We start from the raw sequence: 19,197 nt of genomic DNA on the forward strand, positions 1-19,197 counted from the left end.
GTAAAAGCTTGTACCTACGATTGTTATTTAAAATATATTGTATTTTCAATAATATGCACGTAACACCGTGTACCTATATAGATTTATTAAAAATAAAATAAATTGTAACTTAAAAAATACATTAAATATAAGTAGCTCTAAACTTTGAATACCTATACCTATACCTAAAAATTAAAATCCGGAATATGATTAAATCCGAAATTTAAACAAAAAATAGTTTTAGATAAAAATATTAAATCACATCACTGTATACGTATTATTCATGAGGGCCAGGGATTATTATTATTTTTTTTTTTTTGAGGGGGGGGAGGTCAATTGCTGTGAGCGGTATATTTGTATATGGAGGCCCATTTGTGTTTGTTATTTTTTGTTATAAACTCTGTAATGATGTAAAAAAACTTTTTCTAAAAATTCGTTATTATGCTGCGCCAATCTCATAGGTAGGTACGTAATGTAATTGAACTAAAAAGCACGATGTCCCCGGGGAATGTGAACATGTTTCTTGATAATAAAATGTGTAACTTATTTTCCTTTGTCGAATTTGTATTTCCCAATTTAATTATACAACATGTTTAAATTTAATTTCAACAATCAACTAGTTGATATTTATAATGATTAATATTATTATTATTATTATTATTATTATTTATTTTTTTTTTTTTGGAAGGGGATACTTTTTACAACTTTTAATAATAATAATATATTTTATAGGTACACATGACATAATATTTCAATACCATGTATATATCATACATACAATTATAATTTAAAGCAAACCAACGTAGGTCACGAGGCTATAATATCATTCAATGCATAAAACATATGCGTGCGTAGACTTATCTTTAAAAACGAAAACAGTATATTAATTAATGATAATGTATTATAATAGATATATTATTATAATATATACGGTCGACTCTCGATAACTCGGATTCCGGGGGGGGGGGGATAAAAATAATTTTGAGTTATAATTTTTATATTAAAGTCGTACGGCGTCGAGCGTAATATACGTATAGGCATTTTTTCTCTAAGACCGAAAAAAAAGAAACTTTTTTTTTCGTAAGTCGACCTGCATCTTAACAATATACGTGCTGTGGACGGTCGGCTGCACGTGCAATGGTACACGCAACACCATAACAATAACGATAATATTACAATAGTATTATGATATCGCGAACCACGACATTTGCCGCAGAGTTGGCACTGCGCCGCATTAAACGTTGCTGATCCTGAGCATGCTGGACGACGGGCGGCGTTCGGCGGTCACCTGAGCGATGACGTTGTTGAACGACGGCCGGCGGTCCTTCAGCGTTATGGACGTCGGGCACAGGTGGTCCATGCCACACGACGTGCGCCGGCCGCCCGCAATGCCGCCGCCGCCGAAACCGGAACCGCCGCCCAGCGACGTGGACGGCGTCATGAGGAAATCGCGTTTGGCCGACGCCCACGACGACGACGGCTGGCCGAACGGGACGTCGCACAGGCACGGGGCCGGCGGCGTGTTTGTGGACGACGACGACGACGAGAAGAAACGTTTGTCGGACGCGACGGCCGCGGAGGCGGGCGACGGGAACAGGCTGCACGACCGGCGTTCCTTGACCGCGGCCACCGACAGCGAACCGTAACCGTAACCGCTGCCGCCGCCGCCGCCGCCACAACCGTAACCACCGAATGACGAGTTGGTCGTGGGCGCGGCGCACGACACCCGGCGCTCGGCCACCGCGGCCACGGCGGCCGCGCCCACGGTCATCGGCAACATCGACCGGCTGGTCCGGGCGGGGCCGCACTCGTGCTGCACCAGCGACTTGATGTCGGCCGCCGACTTGGCCTTCCGCGGGCGGCCGGCCATCAGCGTGCAGTGGCCGGTCAGCTGCGACGGGCCACACGCGCCCGGCAACGCGCCGCCGCCCGCGAACATGGAGTTTTGCCGCGGTCGGATTTGCAGGGCCCGATGCGTCGGCTGTATCGTCTGGAAAATGGCTGACGGTTCCAGGCAACTGTTCACGTTGAACTTGGAGAACGACGTGCGGTGCTGTAAACGAATAAATTAAAAAAAAAAAAAAAAACATTTTAGTTTTGCGGAAAAAAAAATAACGAATGGACTGTGCCGGCGAGATAACTACCGGGAAAATTTCCGTGGACTCAAAAATGTTTTATTATTATTATCTTCGTAATAAAATAGGCATCTCATTTTTATTTTTACTAAACAAAATTATACATATTTTATTTTTGAATATTTTAAATTACAAGATAAAACGGGGGAGGGGGGTTTGGGTCCCGGTAGTAAATCCCCCAGGTAGTTGGTATGGACTGATGCAGAGTTAGTGAGTGAAACGAGCCTTCCATATCCTTCCTTAGTATAATATTATACAAATGTTTTACTATTTTCATATCGCAACACGTAAGTGTGGCAAATTGTTGCATGAATTATGCATATAGACTACTCGATCGATTGACAAAACCATCAACCAGACGACATTCGGACGATTGGTCGTTTTAAGCTGTCGTAACTTTAAAACCGTTATCGTTATATTATGGTTACAGCTGAAATCGCTATAGTTTATTTGGATGGAATACGTCTGCTACTAAAAATTGTGGAATTTAAAAGGTACACCGAGAATACCGTCATGTGTCGGTAAGCTATACATAAATAGAGTAATCCAATAAAAATCATCACGTGATAAATTATAATTATTTTTTTATGATAATCGAAAATGAAAATAAAAAATACATTATAATGTATCGTTTTGATTTTGGTAATCATATAGGACAATTATACTTGTAAGGATTTAATATGAGTTGCCAAAAACCCACTAGAATCCGGTAATTGTCAAAATACCTTGACTATAATACGAACACGTGTATCGAAAATATCATTATAACTACTATTCTACCATGGGTTACTTATTTGTAAGTATTTTCGATTGTACAAAACGAGTATGTCAGACCACTCGTATCGTGCATGTTCGCAGGTAGTTTTTATTTATTATACTCCGTCCGATTAATTCTTATAAAGTTTTTCCGGTAGGTTAACTCTATCCCCGGGCTATTTGAACTGTGTTCTTTGAAAGTTTTAAACACGACTTTCCAGCAGTCGAGGGATGTAGTTCTACCGACTATAACTATCTTCACTTGTAAACTACGGTGGATGATCTTCCGGCAAAAGCGAATATAATACTGAGGAAACTAGATCTTTTATAGTTTATTTGATTTTATTTCGTGTTTATAATCTATTTTATTTTCACAAAATATACAGCTAAATAATGCTCATACTCTTCTGATAATGTTGTTATCCTTAAATACTTTTAACATAACCTCAGAGATTAGAATTTGTGAACTGTGGCATCATGCAAGACTAAAAACAAAAGATAATTAGACAGCCTATGCTATTCAAATTAAAAGTATTGTTATTGTTCCTTTACAAAATAATATTTAAAAACATATTATCATAAATATTATATAGTATCAATGATTAAAGGCAACGTTTTATACCTATTTCAATGAATGTTGTAGTAGATATATAAGTTATTACAATTATCATTTTATGTCCGCATACAATCTACATATTGTACCTTATAGTCTAATAAGATTAAAAGGACTACCAATAATATTAGAATAAAAAAAAGATTTTATATTTCGATATTAAGATGTTTTATAATATTACACACAACTGTTAATTATCAAACATCTTTTGATATAAATTTATGATTTTTTCGACGTTCGCATATAACGTGTAATAGGTTTTATGTAAATATTAACTATAATCAGAGATAAATACTAATAATCCTTATTTTATGTAAATATAAGTTATAATATTATAAGAAGATTGTATTTCCTTAACTTATAGCTGAAAATTTAGAACTAATAACCTAAATACAATTGTATTTAAATAATATTCTATAACAATAAGTAAATTATAGTTGTATTTGTTCACTATTTTACTAGTTATCTCTTAAAATATGTATTTTGGAACTTAAAAATCGAAATAATATTAAGATTTATATAGGTGCGAATAATTGTACAAATAGTTAATGATTTCAGATAATCATGCTAATGATATGTATATTGTACACAATACCATATTGGCTGGTTATAAAACACATTGATCCTCGACAATAAATTATCATAGTAAATAATTTTTAATTTTGTTGAATTTATTATAGTTGTGTTATGAATTATAATGCTGTGATAATAAGAAAAGAAAAAAACTACTATTTCTGTATAGCGCAGTAGACTTAGTATATATATTATTTTCTCGGAGAAATACAAAACAAAAAAAATATAAGTACATATTATATATTTATATAAATATGTATACGTACTGTCATATAATATCATATATTTTTTACAAATATCAAAAATACTATGACAATCATTATCGTGATTCAAATGTTGAATGATATAAAATTATACTATTAGTTTACACCTATGATTATCTCAGTGTAGTGGCTTGGTGAACATGAATTTTTTTATAGATTAGTCTAATATTTCACCTACACATCTACCCAAAACTCGATAAAGGCATTTACTGTCATATTTTTAACTACCTGTCGTAGTAAATACTAAAATACTAGTTAGTACTAAATTATTACCCATTGGCCATTACCTACTTGCCCACCCGCTGCTACTTAAAAAGTTCAGAGACGGCCACCTCTCAAATACACCCTTCGCCATGCCACTGTCTCGGAGTTTATATTTTATTTATTATTTTAAATTTAAGTTAAAACAGTAGTTTACTGTTTTATAAAACTTAAATATCTAAAAACAATATAAATAAAATGTATAATAAATTAATAATTAAAATATAAGTTCAATTTTAATTATTAAAAATATAATCTGTTACTGACAAGTTACAGGCTTCAATAATGGGAGATAAACGAAAAAGTATTTCGTTTTTATAATACAAAGAACTATTTGAATAAGAAAGAGGAAACAACACGATTTTGATAAGACTGTTTAAACATTAATTGCTGGCATATGAATGTGTTTACATTTATGATAAAAACTTTCTGAAATATTAAATATATGCTATTAAAGCAAGTAACTCGTCATTTATTACTTTTTAAAAAAAAATCTGTGTACATTTTATAAAACTTATCTATTAAATTATTATTAATTTTATTTTTTTTATTTTACTATGAAACTACTTATTACAAATTGCTATATAACATTGTTTAATATATTTTACGAAAGCTAATTATTTTTTTTTTAACTTTAAGCAATAATTAGAGCATAAACACATAGCGCATAAATCTGTTTATAATTTCATACCAAGAAATGTAAACTTTTGAGTTAATAGTTGTGTTAAGTATTTAAGTATTAATATGTTTCTTATAGGTAACATTAGACTTATGTAGAACACTCAACACTATATATTTATTATTTTGATTTATTTATATTTGGTTCCTATAACTTTACGTTTTATTTATTCTAAAAAGTAGAAGTTATATTTACAAAACTGTTTGATATCCATAATATAGTCGTCACATTCATAATTTATACGAATTTATGTTTACTATTATATTATAGTGATATTATTCTCATGTGCTCCCACACTGTCATTTTGATTTGTTATAATATTATGCAATATCACTAAATAATGAGTATTTGCTTTGATGTATGACATTTGATATGTTTACATAACCTTATCTGGAATTTATTGGGACACATTCTTCTTGATATCAGTAAAGCTTGGACATAATAAAATATTCTCTATAGTCAGCGTTTCTCAACCTGAGGTCGCGGCCCCCTAAGAGGTCGCCAGCAAAATTTTTAGGGTCTTGAAAATGTATAAAATATGTATGGACTTGTATATAAAATATATATTTAGGGATCGCTAAAAAATTGAATTTTCATTTGTGAGGTCGCCATGGTAGCATGGTAGAAATATAGAAAAACACTGCCCTAGTGTACCTAATATTTTCATTGCTACCATAGGTTCGATATAATCCAGAATGTGATTTATACGGATGTTTGAACTATCGGTCTATATAGTATGTTTTTTCTACAAATATTTTTCAATACATATTGTTCCACATTTTTGCTTTTCGATATTGCAACTAACACTGAATTTGTAAATCGAGATATAGTAACGTGTTTAGTGCATGAGTTGACGACAGTCACTCGACCTACACATCACTGCAATGATATAAAATATTATTTTACATAAGGATCGTTGACATAAATGGTTGATTATTACGATATTTACGACACAATACATAGTGCACCGTACCTAACCTATACATGTTTTTTTCGTTCAGGATTTCGCTTTAAATCACAATGGTTTTGAAAGAATGCGCCATTAATTAGATTAAACTAATTAATATAGATTAGTTTGAAAATGCTAACAACATAAATCGATCGCCCGGACTATATTCCACGACCTAACACCAAAAATTGTACAAGGTCGTGTTGATAAAATGTGGTCGTTTCATCTAACTTAATTATTTTCCCTATTCATGGCTCGGATTCGATTGTTCGTGAGACGATTTTTCAACATTCAAGTTAGTGGGTACCATTTTCGACCATCGAGTGGATGTATTATTAATCTTTCATTGAGGTTTCACTTATATTTTCAATAAAATAAATGCGTTTAATAATTTAACGCTAGCCGTAGTTCATCTTACTGTGATTTTTGTTAGGATAACCAAGGGTTGCATGGCTTAATATTTAATAAATTGAACAGAATTCTTCCGCTTTAATTTTAAGTTTCGAACGAAGACTGAATACTATTTATCGGCAGCCAGTGTGTTGTATATTTCTTAAAATAATAAAATCGAAAATCAACGATTATTTTCAATTGATAGTTACGGAATATTTACAATATACACTTTACCGATACTTTTTATATAATTGTACAGATAATTTTCTATTCAGATAAATTTAAGTTTTTAAAAATTTAAACTTCTATAATAATAACTATTAGTTAAAATTCAATATGTACCTAATATAACAAAATTACTTTAATTTTAGAAAATGTGATATGTATATATATAAATATATATGTTACCGGCAATGTGTTGAATCCGGTATTATATAGAAATCCTAGGTATTCTTTAGAATGCCAAAAATGAACAAGAAAAGTATAAAATATAATACAATAACTAGGTATTCTATATGTTACCTAACCTCAAGCAGGAAAAGTATTTATTAGTGTTATCTATACACGGTTAAATTTTCAAAATATTCTGGCTTTTTGAGCTATTTATAGACAATTTAAATTTTCGATTTTTCTAAGCGTTATTTTTTTGGAAATGTTGGTAAGATATTCTAATTGTATTTAAAAATAAAAAATCATTAATCACAAAATGTAATAAGGTTGAAGAAGTTGTAAGAGAAAATACATTTGCTTTATACACAATTTCAACTCAACAGTCTACAGGAACTGGACAAGGTTTTATAAAATGCACGTGCAAGACAAAATGTCAATCTGAAAAATAATGTTTTATATAGTTCGAAATGTCATGCATCAATTATATGCTGCAATAAATAAATAAAAATAAATAATAAACAATTAATAATAATAAAAATATTTTGATTTAACATATTACCTAACATAGTATTGGTGTTCTATAGAAATCCTAGGAAATGTATAGATTGCCTAGCCATAATATAAAAAAAACATTCAAATTTAATACAATGCTAAATAGTTCAAAGAATTCTATAGAATGGCTAGGACATTTATAGAATGCCTATACTCAACACTTTGCCGGTAATATATATATATTACACATATATAAAACTGTAGATTATGATAATATAAGTTTTACATTGTTGTAAAAAATCTTGTAATACTATTATAATACATTTTATTAAGTTTAAAATTTAAAATTAATATATTTTTTTAGTTTAGTTAAAATCGTGATATTTTATACATTTTTATAATATCATGATAACATTTTGATATAATTTATAAATAGTTTTATTATTTTAATGAATACAATAAAGTAAGAAAAAAATATACTGTGTAAGAATATTTAAAACAATCTTATAGTAAGTAGATACCTATTTTTTTTTTTTATTATTATAGGTAGGTTAGATTATGGACGATTTAAAACTTAGTTGTTCATTTGAGGTTTATTTAATCGTGATAATCATTTTAATTTATATTCACATTATTTTTATATGATATGTATTATTTATTATCAAACGAAAAATATTTATCAATAAAACTATATTTCAGAAGCAATAATTTTTTATACATGAAAATTATTTATATTTTCCTTATATTTTAACCAAATTTATTTATTATATTGTACTTAAATTAGCAATAATATAAAGATAATAATATTTCTATAAATTTATTTTATTTTTAAACGCGTATAGAAAACTTTGTCTAAAAATTATTTCATCTATTATTAAATTAAAAAAATATTTTTGAAGAAATTATATGTATATGTACATAGTTATAAAACTGTTAGAACGCTAAGAAACACAGTTTACATTTGTTATTGTTAAGCTATATCATATTTATTAGGTATATGATTGTTTTTAAGTGGAGTGTTTAATATTACATGTTTGAAATAAAAAGAAATAATATGTAAATACTGCAGTATTACTGAAGATTTTGATTTTTAAATAATGCTAAATCTATGATGATCTTTCTATCGTTATAACATTTTAATACTGCAAAAGTGTTCTTATGAAATGTATATGTATATGTATATACTATATATTGTATATTCATATACATTTTTGGATGAGTATTTATTTTATAACTATGTATTGTTATAAAATTATTTTATTATTATTTTATTTATAATAAGAATTTAATGTTTTTATGTATTGCAGAAATTACTTTATAACACAAAATTACTTAAATTGGCTTGACAAATCAATCTTAGAAATTATAAACTTTCCTAATTTAAGGAAATGTGGTTGAACTCACGATTTAAAATCAATATATTTATAACAATGTCGAATTAAATATATTGAATTAACTACCTTTGTACAACTCGCAAAACTTTCATACTGAATTAAATCACTTGAAATTTCAAATAAGTTCTCATTCAGATCTGGAACATTAGTTTATTTAATTATGACTTTTAATTTTTGCTATTTTTATATTAATTTAATATCCACCTATATATTATACAACAATAAGCAAAATATAGTTTTTTTATGACTTATAAAATCTTATGGAGGTGTCTTTAGTAAAACTGTTAATTGCATAGAACTTTCATGTCATTTCTTTATTTTATTTTTCATCCTTAATAATGATCATAGTGATTAATTTATCATTACAACATAGTCACATTGATTTTACATCATTCACAGAACGGACGAACGATTTTTTTGATTGTACTTCATAAGAAGTAGAAATGAAATAACATAAAGTTGATGTATTTCATTTTATACCACATGTATAAAATTATATATCAAATACAACTGTAAGAGGGATTTTTACTATTTTTAATACGAGTAGAATCCTTTGCAGGTAGCCTACTGCTACTGGTTTCCCTAGTGGTGAATTACAAGGGTCACATCCATTGTATATTTCCGATCAAACGAAAATTGCATTTGCCACATTCAAAACGTTTACAGTTTTTTTTTTTTATGACTTAATCGTCGAAAAAAAGGTTAAAAGAAAAACTAGCGAACGATAGTTGTTTTAGTTTAGTAGGGATGTGGGTTACTCAGAGAAGCGATCTAGCTTATACAGAATCATAATATTATATAAAACAATTTTTGTATGGGTGTATGTGTATACAATATATACACATATATGTTGGACGTATATATGTTATGTACATAACTTAAATACGTGCATAAAATCAAAAATGTATAGCTTATATGGTTACAATATAATGCTCGAGCATAAAAGGATGGTTGTGGATACACAGTGGTTTTATAATAATAATACATTATAAAATTAATATTTGAAATATTGAAAAATTGAAAAATATAACGAAATTTTCAGCGGTTTTGTTACTACAAAGTGGAACGTGATTCAAATGTTTTCCATTTCTTCTCCGATCATAATATCTCGAATCTTGATATTATTATTTTTTTATTGTTCGTGTATAAATTTAAATGACCGCGGAATATCGTTTCAATGACAATATCGTAACAATACTGGTGCTTATTATGTATAAAATGCAATGTTGATAAAATCAAACACATTATGATGGTGCACTAACACCTGACCAAATAATAGCTTTTAACTTCATTTGTAGTATAATTCATTTATAGAAACCGCCACTGTAAAAGCTGATTTCAAACATTTAAAGCACGAGAGAGATAAAACAATGGTATTTTGTTCATGAACAACCAAAATCAAAAATCGTGGTCCACGACGTAGAGACTGGCGGCTATCTGATTCATATACTACATACCATTATAGTCTAGCATAATATTATAGTCAGAAATTAATAAATGATATTATTCATCCCGATCAAAATTAATTCATTATTCAAAAAAATCTCAACATCCACGAGTCATTATGACTTTTATGGGAAATAATTTAATGCCATAAAACCAAATCATTTAAAAATATTTCTCGTACAATATTGTATAATATGTACATCTGTGTTTTTAGAGTCGTTACATTTAAAAGTAATTGGTTTTATTCAATTCCGTAGCATCCACCGCTAAAATATAACATCTCACCAACTATATAGCTTGTGAATAAATTGTGCAACGATTTGACGCTAAGCCACAAGGCGTGTACTTAAAATGTAATAATTATACCCTTAAAGCTCGACCTGTTAACCTATCGTGAATCCGCGTAAAAAAAGCAAAATAATTAATACGAATCGTTTCCCTACCGATTTGAAATAAACGAATATTTGCCTTGCGTTATAATATAACAAATGCGCAGCGATCGTAAATGGAATAATATAATTATTCGCAGTTGTGGATATAATGTAGGATTAGAATCAATACTCTTAAATTCCCCTCTCACCCAAAAACAGTTTATGTGTTGCTATATTCTAAATAATAATTTTAGTTATACGCATATTATTAAAATGTATAGATATTCTTGTTGAATGTGTTTACATCAAACAAGAATATTATCTATTATTTGAAATAAAGTGACAAAAATACCCAACAATATAAATGCATTAAATACAGGTCTTATTAGAAGCACTTTAAAATATATATATAATAGATATTTAGGTTTGATATATTATCAAACAACGATAAAAATTATATTTTTGTTGAATTGTTGTATTTTATATTAAACTGTTTAGTGAATCAAACTATTAATAATTCTATAAAAATGTATTGTCACTCAGTCTGACAACAGGGAGCTCCAAACACGAAATTCTACAAAAAATTAGATTTTTCTTAGTCATTTTCATATCCAATTTAATATGTTTTGATTACTTATATTATCATTCACTTATATATATATATGATTAACTGTAATCAAAAATATCATTTCAATGTTATACTGTCTTTTTTTAAATAGTTAGTTGAAACATCTTCACCACGGTGTTAAGTATTCAATGGCCTCGATAACGTACAGAAACTAGAACAGCGTTGCGCGTGAAGGGCAAACTACACTGATCTCCTGGGAAGTATAAATCTGCATCGTTTCGAGGATGTGTGTGTGTATATGTAATAAATAGGTGCTATGATAATATGGTAAATAACGACCTAAGACACCGACGACGGGGACGGTGCATAATAAAATACTACAGACGTCGAGGACAGCTTCCTTCGGTGCACGTGCAGCACCTATAATACGTACGTGGTTGGCGGACGGTTAGGGCGCGCAGTAACTCTCAATCGGAGATACAAGTATTGGAATTTATAGCCCAACAGCGCACGCCCATTTTGGCGTACGTGAGAATGGGTGTTTTTTTGAGACTGTAATATTGAGTAAATAATACTCGATAGACTATATAGGCTCAAGACGCGTGTACACATCCGACTGTTGTACACGTTCCAAAAACATTTTTTCCTCTACCTTCGTCCTTTTGTTTATTGTTCCGGTTGATTTTGTGTCGTTACTGCAGAGTTTAACGCAGCGACCTATATGAAAATACTCACACATGAGTGTGGGTCTGATAGAGGCTGTCAATAATGTTTGCGCGTAATTTACCATGAAATATCAAGTACTAGCGGGAATAAAGATATTCTATACTGTTGACGTCGACTCTAAAGTTTTCCACTTTTTATCGGTTACTGCTGAATTCCTTAGAGATTGTTTCGATAAATCCCAAAAAACGTCATCTACTTCGCGAATAAATACATTAAAAAAAAAAAAAATACTGTCGTACCTTATTTGGTGTATTTTTATAGTGGTATAGATGATAGACACTGGTTGACTGTACATTTATAATGTAAAACATTTTGTTTTATTAATATGTATACATTAAATATTTTTTTAAATATTGTGATCAAAAGGATCAAAAATGTAATATATATATATATATATATATTAAATACTAATAATTTTGTGAGTATATTTAATCTTTCCGTTAGGTATTTAAAAATTTATAAAATATGATGGAAGTATGTTAGTAAAACGAAAACATTTTAAACAATTTAATCTACCATAAAACGCACTAAACATCGTTATATATGTTGAGCTGACTTCGGTAGCTACTTAAGTTCTAAATTCGTTCTTGCAAACCATATAGTTATATTTAATTTGATATTTTTTATAAACAACCACTGGTAGAAGTTCCAATCAAAATAATTTTAAATTTCATTTCATTTTAATGCCCAAAAAGAATTCATATGGCTTGGACTATTTAGCATTATAATTAATTAATTGTATGTCAATAAAATAAATAATTGCTTTCCTAATAATATGATATATTATCAGTATCATCACTTTACTATATGTGATAAATGAAATATTTTTGACCATTGTATAGTATTCATAACATGGCATGTTATGAAAAATTATTTTCTAAGTCGATTAAACCATTGTTTATGATATAAACATATAAATATAATAACTTCTGTTTTTAGTACGCAGTTCTTCTAATAACACGTATTTAATACTTTAATTTTTTTTTTAATATAATATATATGTTATATATATTCTATATTCATAATTACAAACATTGATCAAGAAATTAGTCAAGACTGATTTTTTGAATAGTTTATTTAAGTTAAGGGGTAAGAGTGGGAGGCACAGCAATTTGTAAAGTAAAATTAATTTGAGAGTTAAAAAACATGTTAAGAATTGTAAATAATGTATAGAAAAAAAATATTTTATCCACGAACAATAAATCGATAAATATAACTTTTAACTAGATATTGTTTTATCATATTTTTAATTTTTTAATTAATTTTAATTGATTGACGTTTATAATAAATTAATGAATTTTATTGTGTCTTTCGTAATTAAATCATTAAAAACCATAGTAAACAACTAAAATAACACAGTTATTTCAGTATTAAATTGTAATAACTTAATATTATTTTCATAATTTGAATACATAATAAACAATAAATACTAAGAGCTATTTTTCTATAATCAGTGCGGATAGATAAATTCTACCAATGTTCCTCTTAATTATGCATATAATCCAATATTTTGTTCATAAAATTAATTTGGGTTTATTTTTTATTACAGTCTTATAATTAACATTAAAATTATGGTTAGATATCTATCGGTTTGAAATGTTTTAGATGAACAAAATAATTACACATTTTTTTTCATTTTAGTGTTGTTAAAAAAAATGATTTAGAACTGAGATTAATTTGTAAGAATATTATGACGTAAAATTTTTAAAATTAAACATTAAAGAAAACATTTGTAACAACAGATAGATGAGAACGTTAACTAAGATGGACGCTTTTAAGAACAGAAAGCAAACCGTTAATAAATCTACAGATAATGTACGAGTCTACAACAATGGTTAAAACAATGCAGTTAAAAAAAAAAACAAAATATAATGCGTTGTGACTTTTGATATTTGATGCTTTTATTTATTTTTCTAAGAAATTAATTTATATTTAAGTACAGACATTTCGCTATAAAATTTTAATTTTTGACCAATTTTAACGTTATCATTAAACTATAACAAAATTAATATTATTACTGTACTCTGAGCTAAAAACAATAACTACTGAGTATTGTCGAATTCAATAAAGATTTTACGATGAATAAAACGTATAAACCATTAAATACCAGAGTTATTTTTTAATGCTTTAAGTTATAAAAAGTAAAACAAATATTACTTATGTTTGTCTCCATTGTCAGATAATATATTTTTATGGGAATAGTTATATGGATATGAAACTATAATTAAATACTTTTACACGTGTACCTAATTATATTATAATATAGGTTAGTACCTACTCTAATAAATTAATTTTTATTTCAAGTAATTATATAGGTATTGGTGTATATATTTTTTTATGGGAGGTTACAAATAATTAACTGAACTTTTATCTTTTAACTAATACGAGTTTAATTATGTTAATAACAAACAATTTTCAAGTATGTTTGTTTTTAGAGTTCCCCTAAGGATAATTAAATAAAATAAAGTTTTTTGGATATTAATGATTTATTAATGATTTATAATGAAAAAAATAAATATTATATTTTTCATTATTATACGTTATGTGTACTATTTTAATTATACTGTTTTATAATTAATTTAAATAACAGTATACGGGTAGATTTTTTTTGAAATTTCGCCAAATTTATTTTGATTAATTTAAATAAGGTTCACATATTTTAAATAACGATATTAAATTAACAATTGTAGTGACTAGAATTTATGGCATTTCAAACTTTTTCAAATGATTTTAATTGAAATAAACATTAATAAACATGTAACATTACATTATATTATCATTTAACATTATTAGTTATTTAAAATTTAAGAACTTATATGAATTCATAGGATGTATAATAATATTATTAGTAAATAGACATTAATATTAACCGCATTAACAGTTATATTTTATAATACTTTGTTGTTTAATAATTTATGAATAAAACATAATATTCACTAAATAGTACAACTAATGCAAAATAGAAGCTACTTTTCAATAATCAATATAAATACCAGACTAATACAAAAAAAAAAAAAATGTCTCTTGTGCACATTCACCTTTTATATAATTTATATAACAGTTCCGTGCTTCATAATAATGTATATTGATTATTGAGAGTTAATATTTTTTCATAACATTATACCAATAACCTGAACTACTTGTGACTACCTATTATAAACGTAGCATAATATACTATACAGCAAAAAACAGCTCCCACACGTCTTTAAATTCTCAAAATTATTGAATTACCAGTGCCGGGTTAAAGGGCAAGGGTGGGCAAAGCGGACAGCTGCCCCAAGAGGCAATTTTTGAAGAGCGACCCAACTTATTTTAACGGTGAAAACAAAAGTTTTGAAGTTTTCTAATCTATTATACATTTTTGAAAGAATTATTGAAAACTTTGCATAACAAATAATAATAGTAATATAATACAATATATATTATACCACCTACTTACAGAGTTATTGCGTCAGTGAGTGTTCAGCGTATTATTGGAAAGACTATTTTAAAGCACTTGGACCGACATTTTTTTTATATTTTTGAACGTACTGTTTTTTGGAATAGAAATCGCATACAATAATATGTATCACAGCAGTATACACACTATGATATAAAATATTGTTATTGTATTATTTTATTCCCTGCATAACTGTATTATAATCATCGGATTAATAATTTTTTTTATTAATAGTTTAAAATGATGTATTTTTACACTATACCAAGCAATTGTTTTTATTACACTATATCGTCTCGTAATCGTAGCCACGTCAAGTTCGATTGACTAAAATCGAACAGGTTCAATGTTTTCTAACAGCGTTTCTTTTTCAACCAATATCAGAGGAAACTACATAAATTTAAATGATATTGAGTTTCGTGAAATAGCCGAGGAAAAAATGAACTAACTATTTCCAAGATGCCTAAAATTTAAAGTTTTTATAAAAAGTTAAAAACTATCGTAAAATAATAATACATTTATAATTAAAACAAAATAAAAAAAATGTATAAATTAGTACTCGTAAATAATAAAAATAAATTGAATATATTATTTAAAGACGAAAAACATAAAATGACGATTTAAACATTATTTATTTTCAGTTTTTTAAAACTAGCTGTAAAAACCTAATTTATAATACTCGATACCATGATTTTATTTCACACGTTTTTTCTTTATTATTTACTTTGTATAAAATGTGGATAAGCATTAAATTAAATATGCAATAACTTTTATTCTATCCAACATCTTACATTTTTTTTTTTAACAAATATCGTAAAAATTTTTTGTTTTTAATAAAGTTTAATTTTGTATGATGGGTACAAAGGTCGTGAAAGATGGAATTTTAAAATTTACCCCAGGCGGCATATTCGTTAACCCGTAGTCTACCTAACCAACTAATTAATCATATTTAACGCAGTATGTGCTTTTGTTTTGTTTGGTCTTGTCAGTACGAGTACCAATATAATGTATGACATAATATTACATATACGCACATCGCGATTTCGATTTCGTGTATTTTGGACGTTGTTCAAATTCACCAGGGCGTCACAAATGCGCACGACAGATGTTCAATTCTTATGCACTAGTAGTAACCTAACTAACCCCCCGCAGTATATTATTTATTTAGAACTATCGATCCGTTCAAGTTCTCGAGTATGTGCCTATATTGCAGCTATTCAATGTAAATAAACGCAAAGCTCTGATTTTCATATAATTTGTATGTAACCGAACCTATATCCCATTTCCAAAATGGTGAAACACAGGTGTCTATCAAATGAACCGTGCAAATTACACAAGTAAGCACTCTGAAACCTACATCGCAGCCGTCGCCACTACCATAATAGTGCTCGTCAGTTCCAAAATCCAATATAACCATATTATTACCTAAACGCTATATCATATTGCTCGCTAACCGTATTTTCCGAGTACGATCAAACACACTATGTATATTACATCTTTCCGCTCTTGTTTTTATACACTTCTTTTCTTTTTTTTTTTTTTGCAATCCCGTTTTATTGGAATTCAAATATTTTGTAAAATCTGTTTATATTATAATTTTTTTTTTTTTTATTCCCGTATACAACGATTATAAACGAATGTTATGTTTTTGACGTACGTAATACGATTTTCTTAGCACATAGTTTTAATTTTGTATTTAAATATAATATGATTTTCTTGTTACAGTTTTCAAATGTTAATTTATTCTATATGTCATTTTTACAAAACAATAAATAAAAATTGATGAATAATAAAAAAAAAGTACTGGAAAAAAACCAAATATATGATATGGTAGTCCTTAAGACTCCTTTTCAATCGAAAGTAGAAAAATTCAACATTTAATTTCTAATATTATGATGTTTAAAATACATAGTTAATGAACTACACATGGTCATTACAATTTTTGATCCATTGCAAAAAGTAATCATGACTTCATACAAGTATATTTCATCCGATCAATATACAAACTGATGATTTAAATAATAACATCACCTAATAGTATGTCGTGTGGCAAATGAGAAGTGGAAGTATAGAATTTTATATATTTAACTATTGGGCTAAACGTGTGGAATACGCTCATGTATATTAATTTGATTTAAAAAGTAACTTTTCTGGCTGCTGTAGCGGTCAGTGTGAATAATTTACTGTCTGTTAGACGAGACAAGTTCATTGTCCAACTTCTAAACCACCATCAAAAATTCAACTTTTGGTGCAGACATGACAAATAAATATATTATCTATTGTACTACTACTAAATTTAAATTGTGTTTTAATGAAATTAATGTTTACAAGGGATTACCAAGTACACACACAGATTTTATATTATGTATATGCATTATACAAATTTTAATAATATTATTAACTTCAACAAATTAAAAATAAAACTCCATAAAAATGATAAAAATACAAATCATACAATACTAAAAACCATATTATTTAAAAAAAAAAAACTGTATGTTTGATCAAATTACAATTGATAGTTAAAACTTTAAATCAGTATTTTGTATTCCAAACCATGTATTCTAAAATTAATACTGTACATCATATTCGTTTTCTTTAAACTATAAAGTAATAATTTACGGTGGATCAGTTGATACTAAAGACCTGTTATAAAAAAGATCACATCCATCAAATGTACTCCTCTTATTGCCATTAACCTTATCCATCCATTACGGTTAATGTTTTTTTTTTTTTTTTTTTTTTTTTTTTTTTTTTTTTTTTTAATAACGTTTATAGTTACTATGAACCCGTTTGATTTTCTTAAACTACATTGTTACGATCGAAGAATTATATTTAAAATTATAATTTTAATGACTATTTAAACCTTTTCACTAGTCTGTAATATATTATATGCATATATTTAGATTTTAGATAATGAATGAAGTGGAGTGATAAATACATTGGTTTTACAATGATGTAAGTTTTTTTTCCACTTTTGAATCTAAAGACACTTTTTACGTCTTTGTAATAGAAAAAATATTATCGTTTATTATTAACTTCGAAAGTGGTGTTTGATGGAAAATTAAATCTGGTTGATAATTTAAGAAGTCAAAAATTAAACATGCATCGTGCTTGTTTTAATAATAAAATAAATATATAAAAATTGGAATTTTCACATTATACCAATTTTTAATACATTTATTTTATGTTTCATATTGAAATTATCTTAACATAGAATAATTTTTAAAATACTTCGGCTCTTTTTGAGTAATTTATATACATTAGAAGTTTTTGAAGTTTTTTTTCTCTCGGTATAAATGTTTTTAACATTTTTTCAAGTACAGACAAAAACCTATATGTACTTAAATTTTTTTATTTTTAAACCCGATTACTAAAGCTGAATAAATTGTTTAAAAATCATAATTTATGGGCATCGTATAAACAATACATAAAATAATGTTTATATTTTATGATAATAATAAAAATAAAAATTAATTCTATATTATTATATAAACTGATGAAACATTGTTCAAACTTTACTAACATAATAACACTACTAGTAATGTATCAGTATTGAGTTTTATAAATAATTTATTTGGCCATGATAAATAATTAAATTAATTTTGTACCACTGTAGTCGTCACGTGTCATAATTTTCTACCTGAATATTTTTATGGTCAAGTATACTTCAGGTAACGCTAAATATATTTCCTGAATTAATGGTTGGGCAGCGTATATAATAATTAGATAAATTGATATTGATAAAACTAAAAGTTTCCAAATGAAACAACAGT

At 27.7% G+C, this 19,197-nt stretch overlaps 1 protein-coding gene across 1 annotated transcript in view; it reads right to left on the bottom strand.

Annotated features, from left to right (window-relative positions):
- Positions 1-675: 675 nt before the first annotated feature.
- The window catches only part of LOC113549427, a 69,771-nt gene continuing 51,249 nt past the window's right edge, over positions 676-19,197 (bottom strand). Inside the window, exon 4 of the mRNA XM_026950715.1 lies at positions 676-2,032. Within this exon, the coding sequence (XP_026806516.1) occupies positions 1,214-2,032 (819 nt within the window). The 3' untranslated portion in view covers positions 676-1,213. The remainder of the gene's footprint in view (positions 2,033-19,197) is intronic.

Source organism: Rhopalosiphum maidis, chromosome 1 (genome assembly GCF_003676215.2).
Source record: "Rhopalosiphum maidis isolate BTI-1 chromosome 1, ASM367621v3, whole genome shotgun sequence".
NCBI lineage: Eukaryota > Metazoa > Arthropoda > Insecta > Hemiptera > Aphididae > Rhopalosiphum > Rhopalosiphum maidis.